The sequence below is a fragment of the Mobula birostris genome, chromosome 22 (genome assembly GCF_030028105.1).
Source record: "Mobula birostris isolate sMobBir1 chromosome 22, sMobBir1.hap1, whole genome shotgun sequence".
Classification (NCBI taxonomy): domain Eukaryota; kingdom Metazoa; phylum Chordata; class Chondrichthyes; order Myliobatiformes; family Myliobatidae; genus Mobula; species Mobula birostris.
In genome coordinates, this window is record NC_092391.1 from 62,981,371 (window position 1) to 62,994,819 (window position 13,449).

The window sequence follows — 13,449 nt, forward strand, 5'->3', positions numbered from 1 at the left end:
CATTTCTTACAAGAATATTTAAGTAATTTTCCATATATACAAGATTCTGACCAGTTAGACATTATTTTGAAAATGAACCCTTTAGTGAAAGGTTTCACTGGGAAAATTTATAATTTACTATTACAACAGGATAACTATCCTTTACTTAAGGTTAAGCAAGATTGGGAAAGAGAGCTTAACATGACCTTGATAACAGAGGATTGGTTGCGAATTTTGAGGTTAGTTAACTCTTCTTCGATTTGTGCCAGTCATTCTCTAATTCAATTTAAAACTGACCTTCGTTATTATTTGACAAAGGAGAGACTGTCTAAAATATTCTCTAATGTTAATAGTCAGTGTGATAGATGTAAAACTGAGATAGCTACATTAACACATGTTTTGGTCGTGTTCTGTATTGAAACAGTTCTGGAAATCTATTTTTTCTACAATTTCTAAAGCTTTAAAAATCAATTTACAACCTAATAAATTGACAGTTTTGTTTGGTATAGTTCCTCAATATATTCACGGTATTTCTATATTAGATCAACATGTAATTGCATTTGTCACATTATTGGCTAGAAGGGCTATTTTATTAAAATGGAAAGATGCTTCTGCTCCCACTTTGATACATCATCTCAGGTGATGTTATGTCTTAGTTTGGAAAAAATCAGAAGTCGAACTTTTGATCCTAGATTTGACTTCAAGTAAAGTTGGGGCTCTTTTGCCTGTTACTATCATTTGATTTGAGTTAATTAAGATGGTCCTCTTCTGATTCTTGGGTAAATGGATTTGGTTGGCGGATTGATGTCTTTTTTTTATGGAAGCTTGTATGGCGTATAGCTCCGGGTTTGTGCTCCAAATTTTTTTTTTATCCCGTTTTTTTTGTTTTTAAGGTTTTTTTTTGTTTTAGTTAGTAGGGGTTTTTTTTTCCTTCTTTATTTTTTCCAAAAGAAATAGATTCAACATTTTGTTTTTTTTTCTTGTTATTATTGATATACTGTTTAGCTTGGTTAATAGTTTAACTCTTATTATACATATTGATATGATGTCTTGATTATGTTGATGTATTTTTCTTTGTTGTTGATTTTTAATAATAATTAATAAAAAATATTTTAAAATGAAAAGAAATCTTCATCATCTCTTTTCTAAAGGAGTATCTTTTTATTCTGAGGTTATGCCCTCTGGGCCTGGACTGTGAATCCAGAGGACCCAGCACATAAGTGCAATTGTGAAGAAAGAATGGCAGCACCTCTACTTCCTTAGGAGTCTGTGGAGATTCGGAACGACATCTAAAACTTTGACAAACTTCTAGAGATGTGTAGTGGAGAGTGTATTGAATGGCTGCATCATGGCCAATGCCCTAAAATGGGAAATCCTACAAAAGGTAGTGGAATCAGCCCAGTACATCAAGGGTAACCCCCCCACCCCACCACCACTGAGCTACATCTACATGAAGTGTTGCCATAAGAAAGCAGCATCCATCATCAGAGATCCCCACTACTCAGGCCATGCTCGTTTCTCGCTTTTGCCATCATGGAGAAGGTACAAGAGCCTCAGGATTCACACAACCAAGTTCAAAAACAGTTACTACCCCTCAGCCCTCAGGCTCTTGAACAAAAGGGGATAACTACACTGACTTGACCATCCATTGAGATGTTCCCACAGCCAATGATCTCACTTTAAAGACGTTTTATCTTGTTATTTCATGTTCTTGTTACTTATTGCTATTGACTCATATTTACATTTGCACAGTTTGTCTTTCGCACTCTGGTTGATCTTTCATTGAGCCAGTTATGTCACTATTCTATAGATTTGCTGAGTATGCCTGTAGGAAAATGAATCTCTGGGTTGTATATGGAGACATACATGTACTTTGAACTTTGAATATGTGGAATTCATTGCCACAGAAGGATGTCTTTCAGTTTTTATTTCAGATTTTCACTAATTTCTAACTTTAATATCTTATTTGGTATTTAAAATGAACGATAATGTGTATGTCTTTTTTAAAAAGAGGTTGTATAGTACTGAGTGTGATTAATCAATAAAATCCGAGGTTAAATTGCAGTACTTTTCAAGGGCAATAAATATTAAAAGCAAACAGGGAAGACCAAAGGAAGTGAGCAATTTACTGTAAATAGAAAGAAGTTGTCAGAAGTTTGATATAGAAATTACACAATAGTAAAATTCAGAGAGTGGTACAAGACAGAACGAGTTAGTGGACAGGAAGAATGTTAGAAATGTTGGATATTTGATTCATTAGCTCAGTAAATGCTGGTTTCATTTTCATGAAATATGTTAATGACACAGGTATTCTGAGTGGATCTATTAATGTAGAGTTAACTAGATAATGCCAGAACTATGAAACTATGGCTATAGGAAAATACTTGAGGGTTTGGAATTATTTCCATCCGAGTATAAACAGCCCAGAGAAGATTCAATAGCAACACACACACAAAATGCTCGAGGAGCTCAGCAGACCAGGCAACATCTATAGAAAAACGTTTTGGGCCAAGACCCTTCATCAGGACTCTATGGAAAAGAGAAAACAGTCAATGTTTTGGGCCGAGACATTTCAACAGGACTCTATGGAAAAGAGAAAATAGTCGACATCTCTGCCTGAGACCCTTCATCAGGACTCCATGGAAAAGAGTAAACAGTCGACATCTCTGCCTGAGACCCTTCATCAGGACTCGATGGAAAAGAGAAAACAGTCAACGTTTTGGGCCGAGACCCTTCAACAGGACTCTATGGAAAAGAGCAACACTCACAACATGCTGAAGGAACTCAGCAAGTCGGGCAGCATCCATGGAAAAGATCGGTCAACGTTTCAGGCCAGAACCCTTCGTCAGGACTGAAGGGGGAAGCGGCAGAGGCCCTATAAAGAAGTTGGGGGGAGGGTGGGGAAGGAGAAGGCTAGTAGGTTCCAGGTGAAGAACCAGTAAGGGGAAAGATAAAGGGGTGGGGGAAGGGAGACAGGGAGGGGATAGGCAGGAAAGGTGAAGAAAGAATAGGGGAAAACACAATGGGTAGTAGAAGGAGGCGGAACCAAGAGGGAGGTGGTAGGCAGCTGGGGGAGGGGGTAGAGTGACATAGGGATAGGGGAAGGGAGGGGGAGAGAATTACTGGAAGTTGGAGAATTCTATGTTCATACCAAGGGGCTGGAGACTACCTAGGCGGTATATGAGGTGTTGCTCCTCCAACCTGAGTTTAGCCTCATCATGGCAGTAGAGGAGGCCACGTATGGACATATCTGAATGGGAGTGGGAAGCAGAATTGAAGTGGGTGGCTACTGGGAGATCCTGTCTGTTTTGGCGGACAGAGCGGAGGTGCTCGACGAAGCGGTCACCCAGTCTGCGTCGGGTTTCACCGATGTAGAGGAGGCCGCACCAGGAGCACCGGATGCAATAGATGACCCCAACAGACTCACAAGTGAAGTGTTGCCTCACTTGGAAGTACTGTTTGGGGCCCTGAATGGTGGCAAGAGGGGAGGTGTAGGGACAGGTGTAGCACTTGCGCTTACAGGGATAAGTGCCAGGTGGGAGATCCGTGGGGAGGGACGTGTGGACCAGGGAGTCGCGGAGGCACCGATCCCTGCGGAAGGCAGAGAGGGGTGGAGAGGGAAAGATGTGCTTAGTGGTGGGGTCCTGTTGAAAGTGGCGGAAGTTGCAGAAGATAATGTGTTGGATCCGGAGGCTAGTGGGGTGGTAGGTGAGGACAAGGAGAACTCTGTCCCTGTTGTGGTGGCGGGAGGATGGGGTGAGAGCCGAAGTGCGGGGAATGGAGGAGATGCAGGTGAGGGCATCATTGATGACAGCAGAAGGGAAACCACGATCCTTAAAGAAAGAGGACATTTGAGATGTCCTGGAACAGAAAACCTCATCCTCAGAGCAGATGCAGTGGAGACGGAGGAACTGGGAATAGGGAATGTCATTTTTGCATGTGGTGGGGTGGGAAGAGGTATAGTCAAGGTAGTTATGATAGTCAGTGGGCTTGTAGAAGATGTCAATGGACAGTCTGTCTCCAGAGATTGGGACCGAGAGATCGAGAAAGGGGAGAGAAGTGTCCGTGATAGACCAAGTGAATTTGAGGGCTGGGTGGAAGTTTGAAGTAAAGTCGATGAAATTGACGAGCTCAGCATGGGTGCAGGAAGCAGCACCATAGGTGCTTCCTGCACCCATGCTGAGCTCGTCAATTTCATCTCCGCCGCATCTGCTCCGAGGATGAGGTTTTCCGTTCCAGGACATCTCAAATATCCTCTTTCTTTAAGGATCGTGGTTTCCCTTCTGCTGTCATCAATGATGCCCTCACCCGCATCTCCTCCATTTCCCGCACTTCGGCTCTCACCCCATCCTCCCGCCACCACAACAGGGACAGAGTTCCCCTCGTCCACCTACCACCCCACCAGCCTCCGGATCCAACACATTATCCCCTGCAACTTCCGCCACCTTCAACAGGACTCCACCACTAAGCACATCTTTCCCTCTCCACCCCTCTCCGCCTTCCGCAGGGATCGGTCCCTCTGCGACTCCCTGGTCTACACGTCCCTCCCCACGGATCTCCCACCTGGCACTTATCCCTGTAAGCGCAAGTGCTACACCTGTCCCTACACCCCCTCTCTTGCCACCATTCAGGGCACCAAGCAGTACTTCCAAGTGAGGTAATACTTCACTTGTGAGTCTGTTGGGGTCACCTATTGCATCCGGTGCTCCTGGTGCGGCCTCCTCTACATCGGTGAAACCCGACGCAGATTGGGGGAACCGCTTCGTCGAGCACCTCCACTCCGTCCGCCAAAACAGACAGGATCTCCTAGTAGCCACCCACTTCAACTCTGCTTCCCACTCCCATTCAGGTATGTCCATACGTGGCCTCTTCTACTGCCATGATGAGGCTAAACTCAGGTTGGAGGAGCAACACCTCATATACTGCCTAGGTAGTCTCCAGCCCCTTGGTATGAACATAGAATTCTCCAACTTCCTGTAATTCCCTCCCCCTCCCTTCCCCTATCCCTATGTCACTCTACCCCCTCCCCCAGTTGCCTACCACCTCCCTCTTGGTTCCACCTCCTTCTACTACCCATTGTGTTTTCCCCTATTCTTTCTTCACCTTTCCTGCCTATCCCCTCCCTGTCTCCCTTCCCCCACCCCTTTATCTTTCCCCTTACTGGTTCTTCACCTGGAACCTACTAGCCTTCTCCTTCCCCACCCTCCCCCCACCTTCTTCACAGGGCCTCTGCCGCTTCCCCCTTCAGTCCTGACGAAGGGTTCCGGCCCGAAACATTGACCGATCTTTTCCACGGATGCTGCCTGACCTGCTGAGTTCCTCCAGCGTGTTGTGAGTGTAGCTTTGACCCCAGCATCTGCAGATTATTTTGTGTTTATGGAAAAGAGTAAACAGTTAAAGTTTTAGGCCGAGATCCTTCATCAGGTCTCTGCCTAAAATGTTGACAGTTTATTAATTTCCATGGATGCTGCCTGGCCTGCTGAGTTCTTTCAGCATTTTGTGTGTGTTGCTTTCGATTTCTTGTCTTTATTTCATGTTTTGAAGATTTTTTGTACTGAAAATGAGGGGAAAATTTTACAAATATATATCAACTGTATTTTTTTCCCTGGTGAAATTTCCCTGCTTTTTATTGGATGATACTGCCACTAATTTTGGTGAGAATTTCTGTTGTGTTGGCTCATAAAATAGCCTTTGTTTTCTGAATATGTTGATTTTATTTGTTATTATTTATACTGCTGCCTCTAAATGTAGTTGCGCATGCTACCTCAGCTTACGGTTGACTATATTATTGATTAGGGTGGCGGATGGAGAGATGCATCTCTACCAAAGGAGGTGTAAGCTGCTCCTTCCCTCCACTAGCCTGCAGGTCACCCTTGCGCAAGGTGTAGCAACTGCTTTCCCCCAGTTAGGCTCACGTAAAGCCATGGGAGCAGGTGGTGGATGGTCGTATGAGCAGCTGGTGCATATCACAAGTCCTGGTTATGTGACCACGTACGCCGGGCAGGTAATCTCTGAAGCGTATTGGTAATGGCTGGGTTCACCCGTCTTGTAAAGACACTGCCCAGAAGGAGGCAATGGCAAACCGCTTCTGCAGAAACACACAAAATGTTGGAGGAACTCAGCAGGTCAGGCAGCATCTATTTAATGTTTTGGGCCAAGACTCTTCTTTAGTACTAAAAAGGAAGGGAGAAGATGCCAGAATAAAAAGGTGGGGGATGGGAAAGACGATAGCTGCAAGGTGATAGGTGAAGTCAGGCGGGTGGGAAAGGTCAAGGGCTGGAAAGGAAATAATCTGTTAGAAGAGGAGAGTGGAGCATGGGAGAAAGGGAAGGAGGAGGTGAGAATAAGTAAAAGGTCAGAAAAGGGGAAAGAGGAAGAGGGGGTATCTGTTTGGAGTCACCCCAAACAGGATATAAGATATTGCTCCTTCTCCCTGAGAGTGGCCTCATCTTGGCAAAAGAGGAGCCCTTCTGAAGAAAAAGAAGAATCATGGTCACCATGATCACCAACGTCATACGACACAGCACATAATGATGATGGTGGTGATGATATTATTGATAGATAAATTGACGGTGTCCTATTCTTCACATATTCGCAGATCTTAACAAAAATGTATTGTGATGTGTATATTGTTGGCAGGGCTGGTGTATTGAGAAGAAAACTTGGTTTTATTGGTATTGGTTTATTTTTGTCACATGCTCAGAGGTACATTGAGATGGTACAAGGTGAGTGAGTGAGGCCTCCGTCAGTCAGGGTCAACCATGGATGTTGTGTCCTAGCTGTCTAGATACACAAGCTAGGGCAGTACAATATGGAGAATAAGCTGTTGCCCATGTAGCAAGCCCCCCCTCTCCAAAGGAACAGCAAAACCAATACAGTTTGGCACCAGCAGTGTGGCTGAAATTGCTAGTTATTGTTGAACTCAACTTTGGACTGCCTTGGGGACTCCAGTTCTGGATTTTTCACTCGGGGTTTACTCCTGAAACCTTCCCCATGAGTGGGTATAGCTGCAAAGCAGCTGAGGTTTAAAATCAGAGTTTTCCTTCTCCTTGATGAGCTGCCAACCACAGCAGACGAGCTCCATCAGCCCGAAGTGACTGGTTTTAAGGAGCCAGTAATCTGTCTTTACCCTTCCCCTGTCAGTAGAAGCGGTTCTATCAATTTTATTAACTAAGGCACACATGAAGGCCAGGAGCTGGACTTGGTGTCAAAGGCTATTTGAGATGCACACCATTGGGAGTATTTCGTAGAGAGTGCCCATTATGGCCATCACCACCCTGAGCTATGACATCGTTTACAAAAATGTAGAATAAAGTATAACAGCTGCAGAGGAAGTTCAGTGCAGGCACACAAGGAAGTTATAATAGCAGCCTTCAAAGTAAGGTGATTCTGCACAAGAGATTCTGCAGATCCAGAGCAATACACAAAATGAAATCAGCAGGTCAGGCAGCATTTATAGAGGGAAACACAGTCAATGCTTCTGGTCGAGACCCTTCACCAGGATACAAATGGGATGTTGTAAGGCCTTTTTTTGTGAATGTGTTTTCTTTCTTCAAAGTTCAAAGTAAATTTTATTATCAAAATACGGAACATATATGTCACCACATTCAACCCTAAGATTCATTTTCCTGCGGGCACACTCAGGAAATCAATAGAATAATAACTATAACAGGATCAATGAAAGATCAACCAGAGTGCAGAAGACAACAAACTGTGCAAATGTAAATATAAATAAATAGCAATAATTAATGAGCATGAGATAAAGAGTCCTTAAAATGAGACCATTGTTTGTAGGAACTTCTCAGTAGATGGGCAGGTGAGCGTAGTTACCTGCTTTTGTTCAAGAGCCTGATGGTTGAGGGGCATTAACTGTTCTTGAAGCCGGTAGTGCGAGTCCCGAGGCTCTTGTACCTTCTACCTGATGGCAACAGAGAGAAGAGAGCATGTCGTGGGTGGTGCTGTTGTGTTTGACAATGACTGTATTTAGCAGGGACGTGATTAAGCTAACTTCTGTTTGGGATAATTGGAAGCCATTTCTGTTTCTGTTCTAGGTTCGTACCTACCAGATGGTGGTGCTTTGGATCCCCACTATTACTTTTCAACCATTAGTTCAAGTTTCTCAGTCTCCCCCTTGTTCACTGGCTATAGTACAAAAGAATTTCACATTCCACTTGAAAACCTCCGACAGCTCCTACAAATGGTATGTTTGTTCTCAGTCCAGTTTTGACCAAGCTCTATTCCATTGCAGGATGGTCATTTATAAAAAGAAAAAGACTAATTTTATTTGTCGTATGTACATCAAAAGATAAAGTGAAATGAATCATTTGCATTTAATCAAATCAACAAGCAATGTGCTGGGACAGCCCACAAGTGTTGCCACGCCTGTGGTGCCAACAGCCACCTGTGGCAACGAATTCCACAGATTCTCCACCCTCTAGCTGAAGAAATTCCTCCTCGTCACTGTTCTAAATGGACATTCCTCTATTCTAAGGCTATGTCCTCTGGTTCTAGACACTCCCATCATAGGAAACATTCTCTCCGCATCCACTCTATTGAGGCCTGTCACCATTCAATAGGCTTCAATAAGATCCCCTCTCATTTTCTGGGCATGTAAACTCTACACTAATTTGTTACACAGTTTATTTAATTAATTTCTTTCATTTAGAGAACAGCACGGTAACGTCCCTTCTGGCCCAACGAGCCCTTGCGACCCAATTACACCCATGTTACTAATGTTGTTTACAATATATGTTAATGATTTAGACAAGGGAATTAAATGCAGCATCTCCAAGTTTGCGGATGACACGAAGCTGGGCGGCAGTGTTAGCTGTGAGGAGGATGCCAAGAGGATGCAGGGTGACTTGGATAGGTTAGGTGAGTGGGCAAGTTCATGGCAGATGCAATTTAATGTGGATAAATGTGAGGTTATCCATTTTGGTGGCAAGAACAGGAAAACAGATTATTATCTGAATGGTGGCTGATTAGCAAAAGGGGAGGTGCAACGAGACCTGGGTGTCATTGTACAGCAGTCATTGAAAGTGGGCATGCAGGTACAGCAGGCGGTGAAAAAGGTGAATGGTATGTTGGCATTCATAGCAAGAGGATTCGAGTACAGGAGCAGAGAGGTTCTACTGCCGTTGTTCAAGGCCTTGGTGAGACCACACCTAGAGTATTGTGTGCAGTTTTGGTCCCCTAATCTGAGGAAAGACATCCTTGCCATAGGGGGAGTACAAAGAAGGTTCACCAGATTGATTCCTGGGATGGCAGGACTTTCATATGATGAAAGACTGGATCGACTAGGCTTATACTCACTGGAATTTAGAAGATTGAGGGGGGATCTTATTGAAACGTATAAAATCCTAAAGGGATTGGACAGGCTAGATGTAGGAAGATTGTTCCCGATGTTGGGGAAGTCCAGAACGAGGCGTCACAGTTTAGGGATAAAGGGGGAAGCCTTTTAGGACCGAGATGAGGAAAAACTTCTTCACACAGAGAGTGGTGAATCTGTGGAATTCTTTGCCACAGGAAACGGTTGAGGCCAGTTCATTGGCTATATTTAAGAGGGAGTTAGATATGGCCCTTGTGACTAAAGGGATTGGGGGTATGGAGGGAAGGCTGGTACAGGGTTCTGAGTTGGATGATCAGCCATGATCATACTGAATGGCGGTGCAGGCTTGAAGGGCCAAGTGGCCTACGCCTGCACCTATTTTCTATGTTTCTGTGTACCTATTAATCAGTACTTCATTGGAATGTGGAGGGAATCCGAAGGACCCAGAGGAAATCCACGTGGTCATGGGAAGAATATATAGCACAGTGCAGAAGTCTTAGGCACATATATATAGCTAGAGTGCCTAGGATTTTTGCACAGTACTATATTTACCACTCATTGTGTGAAAAATTTACCAGTCAAGTTCCTAGTTAAATCTTGCCACTCTTGCCTTAAGCCCTATGCCCTATGCAGGGAGAGGGGAGGGAGCTGGAAGCACCAGGGAGACATTCTGTAATGATCAATAATCCAATTGTTTAGGATCAAATCACCTTGTCTGGTGTCTCAGGGCTGGGTGTGTCTGCACCCACGCCACCCCTATCCCCCCCCCCCCCCGATTTCTGGCACTCTTCTACCCTCTGTCCCACACCCCTCCCGTGGCATTCCACCCTCTCCATTCCCAACACCATTTGCTCCCGCTAGATTTACAAGCTTGCTCTTTGCTCCACGTAAACAAATACGGTACTGTCCCAAAGTTTTAGTGCCCTAGCTATGTATATAAACCTAAGGCTTTTGCACAGCACTGTTATCACCATCTCCAGGACTGGGCTAGGTTTCCATGTGACCTAATGTGCACTCCCATGGAATATTATACTTTTCCTCACTGGTGACAAAGATGGTTGGAATTCTGTGCTATTCTGTTCATGGGTTTAAACTAGATGAGGAAGATTTAAACTAGATTTGCAGGGGGTTGGGAACCGAAGTGAAAAGGCAGAGGATGGGGTGTTTGGCACACAAGTAGAGACATCTTGTAGGGAGTTCATGAGGAATGATAGGCAGATGATTGAGTGAAGAAGCACTCAGCCAATTGGTCTGAGATGTGTATATTTTAATGCAAGGAATATCATTAACAAGGCGGATGAACTTACAGCATAGATCAATACGTGGAACTATGATGTTGTAGCCATTACAGATACTTTGATGTCTCAGAGGCTGGAATGGCTGCTGAGTGCCAGGCTTTAGATGTTTCAAAAAGGACAGGGATGAGGAAACAGAGGTGGTGGAGTGCCACTGCTAATCAGGGATAGTATCACTGCTGCAGGGAAGGAGGAAGTCATGGAGGGATTGTCTATTGAATCATTGTGGGTGGAAGTCAGAAACAAGAAGGGGGCAATAACTCTCCTGGGTGTTTTTTATAGACCCCATCTCCCCAATAGTAGCAGGGACATTGATGGGCAGATAAGGAGGCAGATTCTGGAATGGTGCAATAATAATAGGGATGTTGTGATGGGAGATTTTAACTTTCCTAATATTGACTGACATCTCCTCAGAGGTGGAATTTGTTAGATGTGTTCAGGAAGGTTTCCTGACACAATATGTAGATAAGCCAATTAGAGGAGAGGCTGTACTTGACCTGGTATTGGGAAATGAATGAGGGAGGAGATTGCTGAGTCTCTGGCGATGATCTTTGCATCATCAATAGGGATGGGAGAAGTACTGGAGGTTTGGAGGGTTGCAAATGTTGTTCCCTTGTTCAAGAATGGGAGAAGAGATAGCCCAGGAAATTATAGACCAGTGAGTCTTATTTCAATGGTGAGCAAGTTGTTGGAGCAGATCCTGAGAGGCAGGATTTATGAGTATTTGGAGAGGCATAATCTGATTAGGAGTAGTCAGCATGGCTTTGTCAAGGGCAGGACATGGCTTATGAACCTGATTGAATTCTTTGAGGATGTAACAAAACACATTGATGAAGGTAGAGCAGTGGTTGTAACGCATATGGATTCCAATAAGGCATTTGATGAATGTTCCCCATGCAAGGCTCATTCTGAAAGTAATGAGGCATGGGATCCAAGGAGACCTTGCTTTGCAGATCTAGAATCGGCTTGCCCACAGAAGGCAAAGGGTAGTTGTAGATGGTTTGTATTCTGCATGGAGGATAGTGACCAGTGGTGTTCCACAGGGATCTGTTCTGGGACCCTTCCTCTTTGAGATTTTTATAAATGGCCTGGATGAGAAAGTAGATGGGTGGGTTAGTAAATTTGCTAATGACACAAAAATTGAGGATGTTGTGAATAGTCTGGAGAGTTGTCAGAGGTTGCAGCGGGACATCTATAGAATGCAGAACTGGGCTGAGAAGTTGCAGATGGACTTCAACCCAGCTAAGTTTGAAGTAGTTCATTTTGGTAGGGCAAATTTGAAGATATAATATAATTTTAATGGTAAGATTCTTGACAGTGTGGAGGATCAGCAAGATCTTGGGGTCCATGTCCATGGGACACTCAAAGCTGCTGCGCAGGTTAACAGTGTTGTTTAGAAGGCTTATGGTGAGTTGGCCTTCATCAACCATAGGACTGAGTTCAAGAGCTGTGAGGTAATGTTACAGCTATGTAAGACCTTAGTTAGACTGCACTTGGATTACTGTGTTCAGTTCTGGTCACCTCATTACAGGAAGGATGTGGAAACTATAGAGAGGGTGCAGAGGAGATTTACAAGGATGTAGCCTGGATTAGAGAGCATGACTTATGAGAATAGGTAGAGTGAAATGCTGCCTGGCCTGCTGTGTTCACCAGCATTTTTTGTGTGTGTTGAGTGAAATTGGCCTTTTCTCCTTGGAGTGATGGAGGATGAGAGGTGACTTGATAGAGGTGTATAAGATGATGAAAGGCATTGATGGTGTGGATAGTCAGTGGCTTTTTCCCGGGACTGAAATGGCTAACATGAGGGGGCATAGTTTAAGGTGCTTGAAAGTAGGTACAGAGGGGATGTCAGAGGTAAGTGACACAGAGAATGGTCGGTGTGAGGAATGCAATGCCAGCAAAGGTGATAGAGGCAGATACAATAAGTCTTTTAAGAGACTCTTAGATGGGTACCTGGAGCTTAAAAAAATAGAGGACGATGCAGTAGGGAAATTCTAAGCAGTTTATAGAATAGGTTACATGGTCGGCACAACATTGTGGGCTGAAGGGCCTGTAATGTGCTGTAGATTTCTATTTTTTATTTCATTCATTTTGCAGCTAAAGATGCTTCTATGTTTCTTTCCTTAGGTTAAACGCATTGTGGCTGAGCCAGTTTTAAAAGCACTGGATGCAACATTAACTGAGGTTATTGAGGTAAAGGATTTTATTCTGTTTTGGAATTGTTAAATTAGATACTGCTTTCTTTATTCAGGTTAAAGGCACTGTTAATTTAGAGCAGCCGTGAGCAAAAGGAAGTTTTTGGAATTTCTTCTCTCTCATCTGGGGGCCGCGTTGTATCTCTTGCTGCAGACAAAGCACAAGCACTTAACAAGCAGACGCAGAAAAGAAGAAGAGTGTCCGAGAGCTCAGCAGTTTGCACCCCATCTTTTCATTTCTGCAGTCTGATTCAATCCAGACTTGGAGAGGTGATGCAGAGATCTGGTCAGTCATCGCCAAGGTACTCCAGTTAGAAAACAAGGACAATCTGGCCTTAGTCAAGACCCTTAAACAGAGGTTCTAGTGTCACTGGATTTGAAAAGCACACAGTGTTGCATTTCAGAGCACCGAGCTCAAACTGCAACTTGAGGTACTTTGTCATAGTCACATAGAACACTACACACAGAAATAGGCCCTTTGGCCTATCTAGCAAGCTGTTATTCTGGTTAGTCCCATCAACCAGCATCTGGACCATAGCCCATCTATGTACCCACCCATTCTTCCCTTAAATGTTGCAATCGGACCGTCATCCACTGCTTACACTGGCAGCTCGTTCCACACTCACACCACCCTCTGAGTCAGGGGTTTCCA

General features: G+C 44.2%; 1 protein-coding gene across 4 annotated transcripts in view; it reads left to right on the forward strand.

Annotated features, from left to right (window-relative positions):
- The window catches only part of pi4kab (phosphatidylinositol 4-kinase, catalytic, alpha b), a 347,746-nt gene that overhangs the window by 70,168 nt on the left and 264,129 nt on the right, over nt 1-13,449 (forward strand). For all 4 annotated transcript variants that reach the window (XM_072240890.1, XM_072240891.1, XM_072240889.1 and 1 more), the window contains exons 8-9: nt 8,031-8,179; nt 12,730-12,795. In XM_072240890.1, the coding sequence (XP_072096991.1) occupies nt 8,031-8,179; nt 12,730-12,795 (215 nt within the window). The remainder of the gene's footprint in view (nt 1-8,030; nt 8,180-12,729; nt 12,796-13,449) is intronic.